The following is a 16,141-nucleotide window of genomic DNA, read 5'->3' on the forward strand; positions in this document are numbered from 1 at the left end:
GACCCCACATTTCTCCTCATAGAGCCCAGCCTCCCGGATAATCTGTTCTGCATACAGGTTGAAAAGGTATGGAGACAGGACACATCCCTGGCGTACACCTTTCCCAATTTTTAATGCATTAAAATGCTAAAAACGTAACACAAATTTACTGCAACCAAACAAAATCCTAACAGAACAATTAGGAATAAAAAGTCTGCCCTCCTTTCTATCTGAATTCACTCCTCTGGAGTACAAGGCAAAGAGCCGCCTTCAAAGACTAGAACCATATTGTTAGATAATTTGCTCTTTCTACTTTAGACTCTACAGGTATCTCTCTGTGCTTCTCTAAGTGGATTAAACTCTCGTCTTCTCACTGCTGTGCGCCTTCATCTCACTGTACTGACCGTGACAAACGCTGCAGCAGCGAACAGCCTGAAGGATACACAGCTGAGGCCTCTACGGATCCTAGTTTCTTGTGTGCTGAGCTGCCAACCAAGGACTGGTGGTTCAAATCCACCAGGTAATCTTCAGGAGCAGGAGGAATCGGCTCTGTCCATGAAGATTCACAGCCTTGGAAACCGGGCAGGGGGCTGGAAACCCAACAGAGGCTGGAAACTCAGTAATTGAGGGGTGGAAAGCCAGCAGAGGGCCAGAAACCCAGGGGAGGGCCAGGAGCCCAGGAGAGCCCAGGGGAGCCCAGGAGAGGTCTGGGAGCCCAGGAGAGCCCACGGGACAGCCAGGAGCCCAGGGGAGGGCCTGGAACCCAGGGGAGGGCCAGGAGCCCAGGGGAGGGCCAGGAGTCCAGGAAAGCCCAGGGGAGCCCAGGAGAGGGCCAGTAACCCAGGGGAGGGCCAGGAGCCCAGGGGAAGGCAGGGAACCCAGGGGAGGGTCGGGAGCCCAGTGGAGGGCCGGGAACCCATGGGAGGGCCAGGAGTCCATGGGAGGGCTGGGAGCCCAGGGGAAGACTGTAAGCTCAGGGAAGTGCCTGGACCCCCAAGAGAGGGCCAGGAGCTGGGAGCCCAGGGGAGCCCAGGTGAGGGCTGGGAGCCCAACAGAGGTTGGGAGGCAAGGGGAGGGCTGGGAGCCCAGTGGACGGTTGCCTGTAAGTTGAAATTAGAATGATAACAGAGGGTTTGGTTTGGGCTTTGTGTATTCCTAAGAGCCCTAGTAGTGTGGTGAATCACTGAAGGTTGGTAGTTCAAGTCCATTAGCTGCTCTGTGGAAGAAAAGTGAGGCAATCTTCTGATTTGCAGTCTCAGAAACTTGAGGAAGGTTTCTCCGATTGGCACTGACTATGAGTGGACAGGGCATTTGGTTGGCTAGCTATGTGGGCCGAGTTCCCTAATCATGGGATGAGGAGAACGTGAGAGCCCACATGGGTCCTAGGCCTGCCGTGCAGTGGGACTGAGGCAGCAGAGACTCAGAATATGGTCTGTTAACAGGCAATGGCCCTGCCTCTTAGTAAGTGAGGCACAATCCCTCCTCCTCAGCTCCAAGGAAATCAGAAGGTCCATGTTCCATGGAGAAGGGTGGGAAGGGAGGCAGGCAGAGAGGCAGCAGAAGGCACGGGGAATGTTGCTCCACACCTCTCCCCACTAGGGTGCCCCTGGGTTCTGTAAACCCTCCAGTGACACTGGCTCACGGCGCCCCTGCTGGCAGCTTGAACAGTCTTAAGTATCCCGGGGCCACAATGGCGCAGTACTCGGGCTGGGATTTGTGCTCACCCATCCACTCTGTAGGAGAAATAGAGGAAAGTATAGAAGCTGCTAAAAATTCACTCAACGTCATGGCAACATAAAGTCTTTGTGCCCTTAGAAAAAGAAGTCCCAGATCAAAGACTTCAGGTGTGAAGACCTGAAAGCTTTTCTACCTCAAACCTTCGTTCTAAAAATCACTCCCAGCACCAGAAAAATTTGAGCAGCAGCTCTCTGTAGAACCGTCAAAAGTTTTCAACTGTTCTTTTTTGGTTTCTAAAGCCATTTTTAACTTTCCTCCAATCCATGAATGTTAAAAGTTTCAGAGGAAGTCTACCCATAACTCCCTTATATTATTAAATTTGGAAGCAGGAGTGGCATCCACTTCCTAAACCACATGCCTCTGGAAACTCTGTGCACTTTGATAAATGTCGATAGTTGTAGAGGGGCTTCAGGTGTTTTGTTCATAGGGTCGCTATGAGTTGACTCAAAGGCAATCAACAACAATATTAAATTCAGGTCTGAAGATAATGGGAAGAAGCATTGAGATTGTGTATTATTTGTGTATAGATTTGACATAAAATGAGTGACTTAGGTGGAAGGACAGGACAGTGGCCAGAGCCAGCCTGGCAGTCTCTCAGGAACGAGAGCTCAGGCTCCTTCCTCTGTGCTGATCTATCATTCTCTCAGTGGGCAAGGGGCACACACTGACTGCCACATCTGTACACGGTTCATGGGCAGGGGGAAGGGGGCGAGCAAGGCCCTTCACAGGGTGTGTTAGTACATGGAATAGTGTCGCTTCCTCCCAAAATATGTGCAGGCATCCTGTGAATGTAATATCCTATAATACAGATTGTTGTTGTTATGTGCCGTCAAGTCGTTTGCGACTCATAGCGACCCTATGTACAACAGCTCTAAACCCTGCTCTATCCTGTGCCAATCTCATTGCCTCTGACACACCCATCCTGATTACCCCAGTCACTGAATCAATCCACCTCATAGGGGTCTTCCCCTCCTGCCCCTCTATTCTACCCAGCATGATGTCCATCTCTAAAGACCTGTCTCTCCTTACAACATGTCCAAAGTATATCAGACGAAGCCCCAGAATCCTTACCTCCAAGGAGCAGCCTGGTTTAACCCTCTCTAGGATGAATCTGTAGATTATAATTTAATCTGAGCTAATCACCTGTCCTAAAGAAATCTAATCACTCCCTCAGTTGAATTCATATCTGAATAGGGTGGGTCCTACAGCTAGTCAGTTGTGAATTATCTAAAGAGCTCTTTAGGTCAGACAGCCAGACACACAGAAAAAGGGAGAGGGAGAGGAAGGAGGAGAGGGAGAGAGACAAACAGAGAAAAGGAGGGAGACAGGAGAGAGAGAGAGAGAGAGAGAGAGAGAAAGAGAGAAAGAGAGAGAGAAAAGAAGAGGAACAACAACAACAACAACATCATATGTGTAATATAAGGATTGCCAAGAACTCCTGGGGCACCTAAGAGAAAAAAGTAGACATCACTGGGATCCTGATGTGGCGTCTCGGTTTCCAGAACGGTGAGAAAATAGGTCTTAATCCTTAAAAGTCACCCGCCGGAGGCGTTTCTATCACAGCAGCACTAGAGAACTAAGAGGGAGCTCTGGTGGCCTAGTGGGTAAGGAGTTGCCCCAAGGCAGACAGTTTGAATGCACCAGCTTCTCTGAGGGAGAAAGATGGGCAATCTCCTCCCATGAGATTTATAGCTTCTGAAAACCTGCTGCAGGCTCAGCTATGAGCGGCTTCCAACTCAACAGCAAAGAGCTGTGTTTTTGTTGGAGGAATTAGACCAGGTTAGACCTGCCAGCTTCATATACCACCTCCTGTCACAGCCCACTGGCAAGAACTCAGCCCTCTACGCCACCTAGTGGCACGTGGCCGGGAACCATGGACTAGCTGGGTGTCCGAGGCCTGACTGAAGATCCTGTCTCTATAGAGGAAACAGCAAAGCTTCGTCTTTCATACAGAATAAGTAGCCAGAAAGGCGATTCCTTGGAAAGAGACAGTGTACTTGGGAAGATGGGGGGTCAGCAAAAGAGAGGAAGATCCCCAAAGAGATGGATCGACACCGTGACCTCAGCTCTGGGCTCTAGAGTGTCAGAGATGATGAAGACGGCACAGGGTTCAGGTCAGCTGTTCATAGGGGTTGCTGTGAGTTGTCCTTGACTTGATGACACCTAACAACAACACAGAGGAAAAGGGAGAGCAGGGTGTATGGCCTTTAGGGGGCTGTGCTGCTGACTCAAAGATCACACCTCTCTGTGGCTTGAATCCTGCAGTCTCTCCTTGGGAGAAAGATGGGCAGTCACCTTCTGGTAACTTACAGCCCTGGAGACCCAGAGTGATGTAGTCGGCTCGAAGGCTCCTCACAAGAAAATGATGTCAGCGCCTGACCCAAACCGTGGTATTTTCAATTGCTTCACATACATGTGAAAGTTGGAGAACTGAGGCCTTTGAGTTAGTTATAGTGTTGAAGAGCACTGACTCTATCATTGTTACTGTTGTTGATTACCTTCGAGTTGAGCACGACTCATAGGGACCCTATCAACAAAAGGCCTGAAGCCTTTCTATAACTATTGGCATTTATCAAAGTTCGTAGAGTTTCCAGAGGCACGGACTCTATGAGGGACTGTCAAAATATCAACCAGACCTATCTTGGAGGAAGTACAACCGGGGAGCTCCCTAAAGGTGAGGAGGGTGACACTTCATCTCATACACTTTGGGCATGCTGTCGGGAAAGGCCAGTTCTTAGAAAAAGACATCAAGGTGGGAGAAGCAGAGGGTCAGAGAAAGAGAGGAAGACCCTCAACAAGACTGACACCAAGACTGTAACAATGGGCTCAAGTAACAATCACAAAACTCAGCAGAGCAGCAAACAACAAATGCTGGCGAGGTTGTGGAGAAACTGGAACCCTTACTCACGGTTGGTGGGAGTGTAAAAAGGTGCAACCCCTGTGGAAAGCGGTATGACGCTTCCTCAAAAAGTTGGAAATAGAAATACCACTTGACCCAGCAATTCCACTACTGGGAATATACCCCAAAGAAACCATAACTGCCACCCAGGCAGATATATGCACACCTATGTTTATTGTGGTTTTGTTCACAATAGCAAAGAGTTAGAAACAACCCAAGTGCCCATCAACAAATGAATGGATAGAGAAGCTGTGGTACAGTCACACAATGGAATACTATGCAGCATTAAAAAACAAGGAACTCATAAAATATTTTACAAAATGGGTGACCCTGGAGGAAATGATGTTGAATGAAATATCTCAGTCACAAAAGGACAAATACTACATAATGCCACTGTTATAAAACAAGACTGACATCGGGTTTGGGGGAAACTAAGAAAAAAGAGGATAAATAATGTACATTGCATTGACACAGATGAGGGAGAGAACTGTTCAAAAGGAATATGTGATTAGGTATTATTTACATGACAAGAGTCCAGAATAAGAGCTGCATAGTAAAGTGGACTGGGTTGTTGTTGTTGGTGGTGGTGGTGGATTGTAAAACAATGAAAGAATTTTTTTCTTTCCAAAGAGAAAAGTGAACTGGAAGGGAGGGGCTGGTAGGAAGGAAAATGTGCAACAATAAATGAATGAATGAATGAATGGGGGAAAATAAAAAGATATATATATTAAAAAAACCCAACAAAATGAAAGCATGGATTTAAGCATGAAGGAGACTGTGAACGGCACAGCATGGGGTCAAGCTTCGATCTATGTTCCTAGGATTGCTATGACTCATAGTTGACTTGAGGGCAACTAACAACAGTGTCTAGCTGTGCTAAGAGGCTGAGAAGGTTTGCAGTGAAGTCCATGGTGAACTGTGGAGATGATGAAATCCCAGAGTGTGCATTGGGGTAGTGCTGTGAGATGGCAAATTTAAGTGCTTTAAAATCTCAGCTCTAATCAGATTTGCCACAAAATACATCCAAGGCTCGCTTGGTAAATGCTGTTTTGGCTCAGAGGCGCTAGTGGAACCAGCTGCGGCTGCCGGTTCATATTAGAGACAGCTGCAGGTAAGCTTGCACCTGCGTGCTCCCTGGACCTATGAAGAGGAAAGCACATTGTTAACATGGCTCCAAACACAGCACTCAGGCCTCGTCAACGGAGGCTGGGGGGTGGAATGTATGAACGGGCGGTTTTCCTGAAGTGTCCTGTGGGTAGTTTCTCAGTCAAGTCCCCAGCGAAGAAATCAGCCAATTGATCCCTTATCTGCAGTCTTAGGTTCTCCAACAGGCAAATTAAACTCACTGGGAAGCAAAAGCTGACCTGACAACGGAGTGATGGAACCTTTATGATCTCTCCTAGCAAGAAAACTGACTGTTCCTACTGAGGCATTAAGATGCTTGATGAGAGTGGTGATCAAAACTCAGAGGACGGATTGTACAATACAGAAATGAACCAGATTATATCCACATGCTCTGAAAGTGGAAAAACAACCCCCCCGAAAAAAAAACCCATCAACTAAACAAACAGAAACCCACCACCAGCTTCGTGTAAGTCTGCAATGTCACAAGAGGTCAAACCTCAGTTTTCTTCTCTGTAAAATGGGGACATACCTTCTGATAGTAAATTCTAATAATGCAAATCAAAGTACTGTTAAAAGCAGGGAGTGCCAGAAGGGAGTGCTGCTAATATGCTTTTTTTTTTTTTTTGCTAATATGCTTTTGAGTGCCATTAAAGACAAAATTTAAAAAAAAAAAGTTAGTGCAATAAATAAGTGAAGGAGATTTAGGCTTAAAAAAAAGATATCATTGTAGACGATCTGGGCCAGAAATCTTTAATCTATGACTTGCAGGCCATGTGTAGTTAGCTGCATGCTTTTGTAAATAAATGTTTACCAAAACAGGGCTGAAGGATTTACGGCTGCTTTCATAGCACAAGCAGAACTGAGTAGTTGTGACAGAGACCAGGCCAGTCAGTAAAGCTGAAGATATTTACAATCTGGCTCTTTGCAGGAAGAGTTTGCTAACAGCTGATCTAGACCAGAGAAGCGGAAACCAAAACTCAGGCCAAGGTGGACCTAAAGACAGTATTTACATCAGATCCTGACGATTTGCTCCTTTCACAGTGTATGCACTCTTTCAAGTTCATAGCCATGATTCTGAAGGCCAAATTTAAGACTCATCCTCCCCCAAAAAGCCTTCTATCAACTCACTCAATTAACTTTATTTTCTCTCCCCGTCATACTTGGAAAGCTGGGAGGACCGCAAATGAGAGAAAGACTCTCAACCGGTGGAATGACGACAGCGACCGGCTTGAGTGTGTCAGAGGTTATGAGGCTGGCACAGGAGAGGTCAGGGTTCAGATCTGGTGTTCACGGGTTCGCTATAAGTCGTGCTTGACTGGACGTCACCTAACAATAACAACATCTTCCCATAGGGAGCCACAGGGTCTCGCGGGCAGAGGTGCACTGCCAACTTAAAGGCAGGCACTTAGAATTCGCCAGCTGCTCAGAGAGAGAAAGATGTGCAATCTCCCCTCATGGCACTTATAGCCTCTGACCCGCTGGAGGGTCAGCGGGGAGTTGGTTCTGACTCAAGGACAGTGAGCTGAGATTGCGTAGTATCCTCGTTACTAATCCAAGGTGCTGACAGTTTATTTTAAAATCCAATGTTCAGATGAGTCTCCGTAGAGAACTGGCCTCCCTTTGATTTGATTTGCAGAGAACTGGGTCTCAGTTGAGTTTCATACTCAAATATACAACACCCAAGAGACTATTGGATGATATAGGACATATTGTAATTAACGTCATGAAACAAAATGTGTATGAATAGTTGAACAGAAAACCAATTTGCTCTATAAACTTTCACTGGTATCACAACTGACAAAAGAAAGAAGAATATTTTAAAATGAGGTTATTGGATAATACCTCATTATGAGGTTGTTGGCAGGGTTGGGCTCTCCACTGTCTGGCCCATTGTAGACCTAAGAGACAACCCAGAATAGATGAGTGCAGGGCCAGTGGCATCCTATATAGTGGACAACAGACAGGAGTGCCCATGGGCTTCCTTACCACCGTGGTCCAGGGCACCTGGGGGATCCTGGTGTAGGTCATGGTTATGTAGATGATGAGGAAGAACACCGTGAGGACCCAGTAAAACACAGCCACGAACATGACCCAGCCAAACGCGGGGACACGGAAGTACTCGGTCCCAGCAATCAGCGTCCATACCAGCAGTCCGAGAACCTGGAAAAGAGTGGAGACAGGAAAAGAAAGGGGTGAGAAAAAAGAGAGAGAATTACACAGAGCACCAATGCCATTCACATCCACCCACGCGTGTAGGGTAAGAACACTTAACAAGAGCGTGGGGTAGATGAAGAGTGGGTGTGAGCATACGTGTTTAGAACCTATCACAATAATCCAAACAGGGGAAGGGGATGCATTTGAAGTGACAGCAAATACTGAGAAATGCACCAACCCAGGACAAGTTCAGAAGCCGACGCGACTTTAGTACCTTAGACATGAGAGAGGAAGAGAAAGCAAAAATGACCTCAGATTTTTAGAAAGATTTACTTAGTGGATTAGCAAAACTCCCAAACCAGGTACTGTCAGACTGAGCCCATGGGTGCCATGGGTTTGCAATGGCCGATGGTTTGGAAGCAGATAACCAGGCCTTTCTTCCAAGTAACTTGTGGGTGGATTCAAACAGCTAACCTTTTGGTGAGTAGCCAAGTGATCAACTTCACCACTCCTAAAGGACTCTACATTGCTGTTGTTAGGTGCCGTCAAGTTGAGTACGGCTCATCGCGACTCTATGAACAACAGATCTGAACCCCGTCCTATCCTGTGTCATTCTCACAATCTCTGACACACTTGGGCCTATTTCTACAGTCACTCTGTCAATCCACCTCTTCTTCTCCGACCCTCTACCTTCTCCCTCCCTCGGCCACCACACCTCGTCCCTGGAGAAGTGACCTAGAAATGGAGATACAGAAACTGACCACAGAGATGGCAGGAGGACAACGTGAGGGAAGCCACACGTACAGTACAGCGCTCAGTGTAAGACAGGAGCTGTCAGCTCTCACTGTCATGCGGATATGACACTTACAAGGATTCTCGGCTTCCCTGCCCCCTTCTCTTTTCAGACAAGACACTTCCTTTCCACTATCATTCAAAGTTTTTACTGTTAAACGGAGCCAAGGAGTTGTCTCTGTTATTTTCAGCTCTGGACATAGGGACTGAAAAGTTCTCTGAGAAGCAGTAGTACCAGCAAGATGGCAGATGAATGTGAACTGCAAGTCAGAGTGTTTGACCCACTACCTCTGTCCTCTGCGCCCAGGTGGGCACCTCAGTGGCACAGGGTCTAGCTCAATGCCCCGGATATCATCTCTTCCATTCCTTTTTTGGTTAAGTGGTCTAATGCTGGGGCCATCTGGCCTTAGGAAGATTTAGGCTTTGGCATCTTATCGGCGGTCCTGACCAGGCGAATAATTTTCAGTCACTTGCCCAGTAATTGCTGAGCACCTGCTAGGTAGATGGCAAGAGCCGGGTAATAGTAACAGAGTCGTCTCTGCTACGGAGGAAGAAGTTAGGTACTTCCCACACCTCCCACCATTCGTCCCGCACAGCAACCTTCTGATGTAACCTTCATCCACACCACTGTGCAACTGGAGAAACGGAGGCACAAGCAGTTAAAAGCAGCCCACATGCACACCCGTGTTTATTGCGGCTTTGTTCGCAATAGCAAAGAGTTGGAAACAACCCAAGTGCCCATCAACAAAAGAATGGATAGAGAAGCTGTGGTATATTCACACAATGGAATACTATGCAGCATTGAAAAACAAGGAACTCATGAAATAGAATGCAAAATGGGTGACCCTGGAGGACCTTATGCTGAGTGAAGTATCTCAGCCACAAAGGACAAATATTGCATAGGGCCACTGCTGTAAAACAGGACTGACATCGAGGATAAGGGAAAACAGAGAAGGAAGGGAGGAATGATGTACACTGCATTGAAACAGATGAGGGAGAGAACTGTTTAAAAGGGATATATGAGTGGGTATTATTGTCATGACAGGAGTCCAGAATGAAGGCTGCACAGTGGAGTGGACTTGGGGGGAGGGATTGCATAGCAAGGAAAGAGTTTTTCTTTTACTTTTCAAGGAGAAGGGTGAACTGGAGGGGAGGGAGTGGGCAGGGAGAAAAGTGCAACAATGAATGACTGGAAACCCTAAGTCTCTGTAAACTTTCACTAAAATTAATAAAAAAAGAAAAAATACGGAAAGACCTACAACTTTTTAAAAAAGCAGTCCATACTTTTAATTATACTCTATGACATCAAAGCCATGTTTCAAATAATTTACCTTTTCCATGTGTCAATTTAGGGATAATATTTATTTTCTCAAACCCCCTTCATAGGACAATATGCCCCCATAACTATGACTATACTTAATGCATTCCTGGAGGTGTACTGTGTAATGTGCAAACCAACAGGTCGGCAGTTCCAATCCAGCAGGTGCTCCAAGGAGAAGGATAGCAGTCTCCTTCCACACACACAAAAAATTTTAATGTTATACTAGTTTATTTACAAAGTTTGACTCGACGGCACATAACAACAACAAAACAACGTATATATTGTTTTGCCACACCAAATCCCACAAATGTTTACAGCCTCAGAAAACCAACGGCAGTGACTCAATGGGTCAGAATGCACTCAGTGGCTGTGGGCAGGTGTTAGAATCAAGAGCTGAGGTGCAGTAAGTTAGCAGGTGATAAAACTAAAACTGGCCTAGAGGGATGTCGGGTGCTGTTGACGATGACTCACTGCGACCCTATGAGCAACAGATCTGACCCTTGTCCCTTCCCTTGTCCTCTCCCAGATAAGAGTCATCATGCAGTGAAACAGCTGCTGTTGAAGGTAAAGCAGCCGGTCCAGTTTGGTTCCCTCGCTTGTGTCAGAGAGGCAAGCGTGCCCAGAACGCTGCACCAGCTCTTCCCAGTGCGTGTGCCTGGGGTGACGGTGCTGCTGTCTCTTCCCAGTGCGTGTGCCTGGGGTGACGGTGCTGCTGTCTCTTCCCAGTGTGTGTGCCTGGGGTGACGGTGCTGCTGTCAGATGCTATCTGGTCAGTTCCAGATCACAGTGACCTTACACGTCACAGAACGGACACCGCTGTCCAGGCCTGCACCACCTTCAAGGCTGTTGGCAGGCAGGTCTGCGAGTCCACTGCTGAGGCCACTGCCAGTCCAGCTCAGTGAGGGCCGCCCTCGTTTTCAAGGACCCTTTCCTTTACCAAAGACGACGTCCTTTTCTCAAGGCTGGTCTTTCCTGAGGACACAGCAAAATTAAACAAGTTGATGTCCCGCCATCATCCTTGTTTCTGAGGAGTCTTCCGTTTGTCCTTCGTCCAGCTTGTGGTTTTGACAGTCTGTAGTATCATCAGTATTCTCTGCCAATTCAAATGCCTTAATAATTCTCCTTTGCTCTGTTTTCATTGTCCAGCGTCTGCATGCACATGAGCTGAGGAGGTTTTGATAAAAGCACCAGAGGCTGCCGGGCAAATCCACCTCCAGTTCTGGAAGCAACGATGCCCAGCAGATGACCCATAGCGCTGCCCAGAGTGCACGGTCTTCATGGTGGCACTCGGCCTTTCAGCCCACTGTGAGCTCATGTGGCAAGTTGATTTCTTTTAAATGGAAACAGCTCTTCCAGAAGAATACAGAGATTGTAGCTCATCTTGTTTACTGTAGCTGTTTGGTGCCTTCAAGGCCGGTATGACTCATAGCAGGTCTGTAAACAGCAAACTGAAAGCTTGTCCTGTCCTGAACCGTCCTCACGATTTCTGCCAGAGTCAAGTCCACTGTTAAAGTCACTGCATCCATCTGTCTTGTTGAGGTTCTTCCTCTCTCTCTCTCTCTCTGACTCTCTACTTTCCCAGGGTGACGTCTTTTCCCAGGTCTGGCCCCTCCCAACAATGTGTCCAAAGTAAATGAGACCAAGTTTCACCATCCTTGGTTAAGGACCTCTCTGTACTTCCTCCAAGCCAGATTCGCCTGTTCTTTTTGGCAGTCCTGTTGACTTTCTGGTATAAGAATCCAGCTCCTTGGCTATGCTGCTTTCAACTCAATGAAATCTAAGAAATCACTGCGGAAAGTTGCTGTGTTTCAGGGGTTGATGTGGGAGCGAGTCTAAGTCAGCAGACGTGCTGAGGGCACCTGCTCTGGGCCAGCCCCGCAGCGGGCTCAGGGCTTGAGGTGAGTGAGGCTCAGGATCCCCAAGAAAACGAGCTCCCCATCTCGAGGGCGGCAAAATCCAGTTCTCTCTCCTTTACCAGGAACTGACAAACGACAGCCTTCAGTCCACATACCCTTGCCCTCTCAAAGCCGGCGTGTGACAGGGACAGACTGGCAGGGATGGCAAGATTCAGAACAGACCAATCTCTCTTCCTTGAGGCTAATTTCTAAATAACCTCCCAGTGTCAGGAGTTCCAGGTTAAACCCAGTCAAAGCACTTTCATCTCTGAATGCAAAACAGACCATCCAAAAGCTAATCTTGCTCTCACAACTAAAGACAGTGAATAAATACAACAAGCTCAGGGGTGGGTTATTTTTTTTCTTTTTTAAAAATTCATTTTAATGAAAGTTTAGAGACTTAGAATTTCCATTCATTCACTGTTGCACTTTTCTCCCTGCCCACTCCCTCCCCCCTAATCTGCTCTTCTCTTTGAAAAGTGAAAGAAAAAAAAAATCTTTCATTGTTATACAATCCTTTCCCCCAAGTCCACTCCACTGTGCAGCCTTCATTCTGGACTACTGGCATGGCAATAATACCTAATCATATATCCCTTTTAAACAGTTCTCTCCCTCATCCGTTTCAGTGCAGTATACATTACTTATCTCAACTTTCTCAGTCTTCCCTCAACCCCGATGTCAGCCCTGTTTTACAACAATTGCCCTATGCAATATTCATCCTTTTGTGATTGAGATATTTCACTCAGCATAAATTCCTCCAGGGTCACCCAAGCTCAGGGTTTTTTATACCACGGAGAGAGGGGCTGGAGGCAAGAGTGCCCCTTCACCACTCTCAGGCCTGCCCACACCCCAGGGTGCCGGCTTGCTGCTGTCCACACACCCATCCTCAGTATCTTACCTCTGCATCACCATGGCTATTCCTGTTACAACAGCAGAGTATGTGAACTATTTCTCATACTGCTCCTTATGGTAAAAGTGTTCCGATTCCTGTTGTCAGTACATAGACATAAACGACACATGCTGGGTGGTGTAAAGAGTTCAACACCACATGCTAAGGAGTTCTGGTGGCTTAGTGGTCAGGTCTTGCCCTGCCAACTCAAAGGCACTCGGTTCGAATCTACCAACTGCTCCTTCTGTGTGCTTTCTAGCCTTTGAAACCTGGCTGCGGGGTCAGTTATGAGATGGTTCAGACTTGACAGCACATAACAAAGACTACACTAAACGTTGGAGGTTTGAACCTACCCAGAGGCACCTGAGAAGATGGGCCACGTGATCTGCTCCTGAAAGTCCACAGCCTTGACAACCCTACGGGACAGTGCTCTGTGCACACTGGTCACCACTAAACACCCAGTGACGTCGTGCGGACAGACACGTGCTCATATTTTTAGTCCGTGCATTTTTTTTCACTAGGTTATTAACACACTGAGACAGAGAAAATAACTGGACAGATGAGGACATGATCTCCGTGACCCATTATGCCCGCTGCTCCCCACATCTGCCGTTTCCTTCAAAGTCAAGGCCAGAGGGCCAGCCCATACCTTGAACGTATATGGTGGTGACCTCCATTCATCCACTAGAGGGCGCACAAACACTGCTTGTGATAATTAAGGCGCTCAAGTCAGGGTTTGCTGTTCAGCAAGGAGAGGTGAGAGTTTGCCACCAACTGCCTCCTACACTTAAAGGGGGGAGAGCCCTCAAAATCAAAGGGGCAGCAGGATGTGGAAGAATCAACTCAACTCTCACTCATTGGAATCAGACAAGAAATAGAGTCAGTTGATGGAGACAGGAGGCATCAATATGTGGTGAGGGGCATGTTTCACTCACAAGTTCACAGCCTCTTTGTTCCTATGCAAAGTCTTCCCTGATGTATAAGGCAGACAGCAAAGGGGCCTCCCATCTTGTCACTCTCTCAAGTTCATGGCTTCTGCTTCCTAGTGTGGGAACCAGGCGGGTGTGGTTAGATCTCAAAGGCACCTGCACTGTGGCAGAGCGCAGATCACAAGCTTTCTTCACTGATGCTAGTTTTTTGTAAATTTTCTTTCTTTTTTTTAATTAATTCTAATGAAAGTTTACAGAGACTTAGGGTTTCCAGTCATTCATTGTTACACTTTACTCCCTGCCCACCCAATCCTCCCCAGTTCACTCTTCTCCTCGAAAAGTAAAAGAAAAACTCTTTCATTGTTATGCAATCCCTCCTCCCAAGTCCACTCCACTGTGCAACCTTCTTTCTGGACTCCTGTCATGACAATAATACCCAAGCATATATCCCCTTTAAACAGTTCTCTCCCTCATCTGTTTCAATGCAGTATCCATCAGTCCTCCCCTCCTTCTCTGCCTTCCCCTAACCTTGATGTCAGTCCTGTTTTACAGCAGTGGCCCTATGCCCATCAACAAACAAATGGATAGAGAAGCTCTGGTATATTCACACAATAGAACACTATGCAGCAATGAAAATCAAGGAACTCATAAAATACTATACAAAACGAATGACCGTGGAGGACATTATGCTGAGTAGAATATCTCAGTCACAAAAGGACTGGTGCTAATTTTAAATAATGTTACAGTGTCTGCCAAGTCATGGAGTTTGAGCTGAGCCCCTTGGGGCCTAGGCTGATTAGTGGCATGGGGGTGGCCCATTAATTTTCAGGACTAAGAGAGTTACTTTGTAACACTGAATTGAGCAGAGGCCAAGGTCAGTGAGAGGCTTGCCTGTGACACCGCTGAGAAGAGGCTGTCCTGGATGAAGACCTGTATTTTAAGAGTTTTCAGTCTGAACTGTAACCATTTACATCCTAAATAAACCTGGTAGTCTCCAGTACTGCTGTGAGCTTTGTGTGGCTACTGCAACCAATTATGAAGCCCAGTAGTCCTTCGTGAGAGCCACGGAAGGGGCAGCTGGAATTGTTAGGAGGTGTGTGAGGCATGTCTGATCGCACTGGAGTTGTCCTTGTGCTGCTAGCCCTGAAATTGGGATTTCTCTCTCTCTCTCTGTCTCTCTATCACACACACACACACACACACCCCATGTCAGTGGAGATCAGACACAGTCCCTCCCGCGCCTGTTGCCCTGTTTTTACAGTCTGCGTGTCCTTAACTTGTGCACCGGATCATCTAGGTGACTTTGTGATCTGTAAAGATCTCTGTAACCAGCCGTGATGATTGCTCTCAATATTTCTTTTTCCAGTAAGCAGGACTTAATGCTTGACATGCCTGTTGTCTTGGCAGGAAGGGTCCTGGAGCACTTACCCAGTGGAAGACAGGGTGGTCTGTGCCCACTTCGGGGACCGGTGAGCAGACCCTCCACAGCAGGAGTTGGCAAGCCTTCTTGTAAAGGGTCGAATGAAAGCTATTCTAGGCTGCAGGGGCCATATGGTCTCTGTTACAACTATTAAACTTTGCCACTGTAGCATGACAGCTGCTCTGGACAACATGTAACTATGGTGAAAGGGAGTTAATAGGTTCCAAGAAGATTCTGTGAAAGCACACAGCAGGCCGGATTTTGGCTGGAGGGAGAAAATCTGCGAGCCTCAGCTCTGGAGCTTTGCATCCCAGTGTGTGGTCCCCAGCGGCACCATCAGCATCCCTGGGTCTGGTTGGAAATGCAGAGTCTCTAGATCCACTGAGTCCTCAGTATCAGTATCTCTGCAGGTGGGTTCTGACAAGCCCCCTCATGCAGCTCAAGTTTTAGAAGCCCTGCTGTCCTCCTTCCCCTTCTCCTGGAGGTCTATATATATCCAGGGTCTTAGGAAGGGTCTTCGAAACCTGATTAAAAACCTCACATAGAACACAGTACTATTTTTAAAATCATCATCATCATCATCTTCTTCTCCTCCTTCTCCTCATCATTTGTGTGTGTCAGGGGGAGATTGTCCCTCCTTCTCCAGCAGAGCATCTGGTGGATTCAAACTGCGTGCCTCTGGGATTGCAGTGCAGCTTCTTGTCACTAGGTCACCAGAGCTCCCTTAGAACACAATATTCTTGATGGATTCCTGGAAAATATAAAATTCTGGTCCCAAATCACCAACAAACAAAGCAGAAGCCAGTCCTAGACAAACAGCTTTGATTCTTGTGGGGGGGGGAACCTCTTAAATGAACAAACATAAAACAAAGTGCATGGCAGACACGTCTTTTTTTTTATTTTTTATTTTTTTTTAATTTAGGTTGTTTATTTTTCATTTCAATGAACATCTACAGAGATTTTGGGATTCCATTCATTCATTGTTGCACCCTTCTCCCCGC

The 16,141-nt window shown here is 47.0% G+C and overlaps 1 protein-coding gene across 1 annotated transcript in view; it reads right to left on the bottom strand.

Moving 5' to 3' along the window:
- The window catches only part of CMTM8 (CKLF-like MARVEL transmembrane domain containing 8), an 80,239-nt gene that overhangs the window by 8,223 nt on the left and 55,875 nt on the right, over window positions 1–16,141 (bottom strand). The window contains exon 2 of the mRNA XM_006890622.1: window positions 7,727–7,900. Within this exon, the coding sequence (XP_006890684.1) occupies window positions 7,727–7,900 (174 nt within the window). The remainder of the gene's footprint in view (window positions 1–7,726; window positions 7,901–16,141) is intronic.

The sequence above is a fragment of the Elephantulus edwardii genome, unplaced genomic scaffold, assembly GCF_000299155.1.
Source record: "Elephantulus edwardii isolate Elephantulus edwardi_28Jun2011 unplaced genomic scaffold, EleEdw1.0 scaffold00091, whole genome shotgun sequence".
Lineage (NCBI taxonomy): Eukaryota > Metazoa > Chordata > Mammalia > Macroscelidea > Macroscelididae > Elephantulus > Elephantulus edwardii.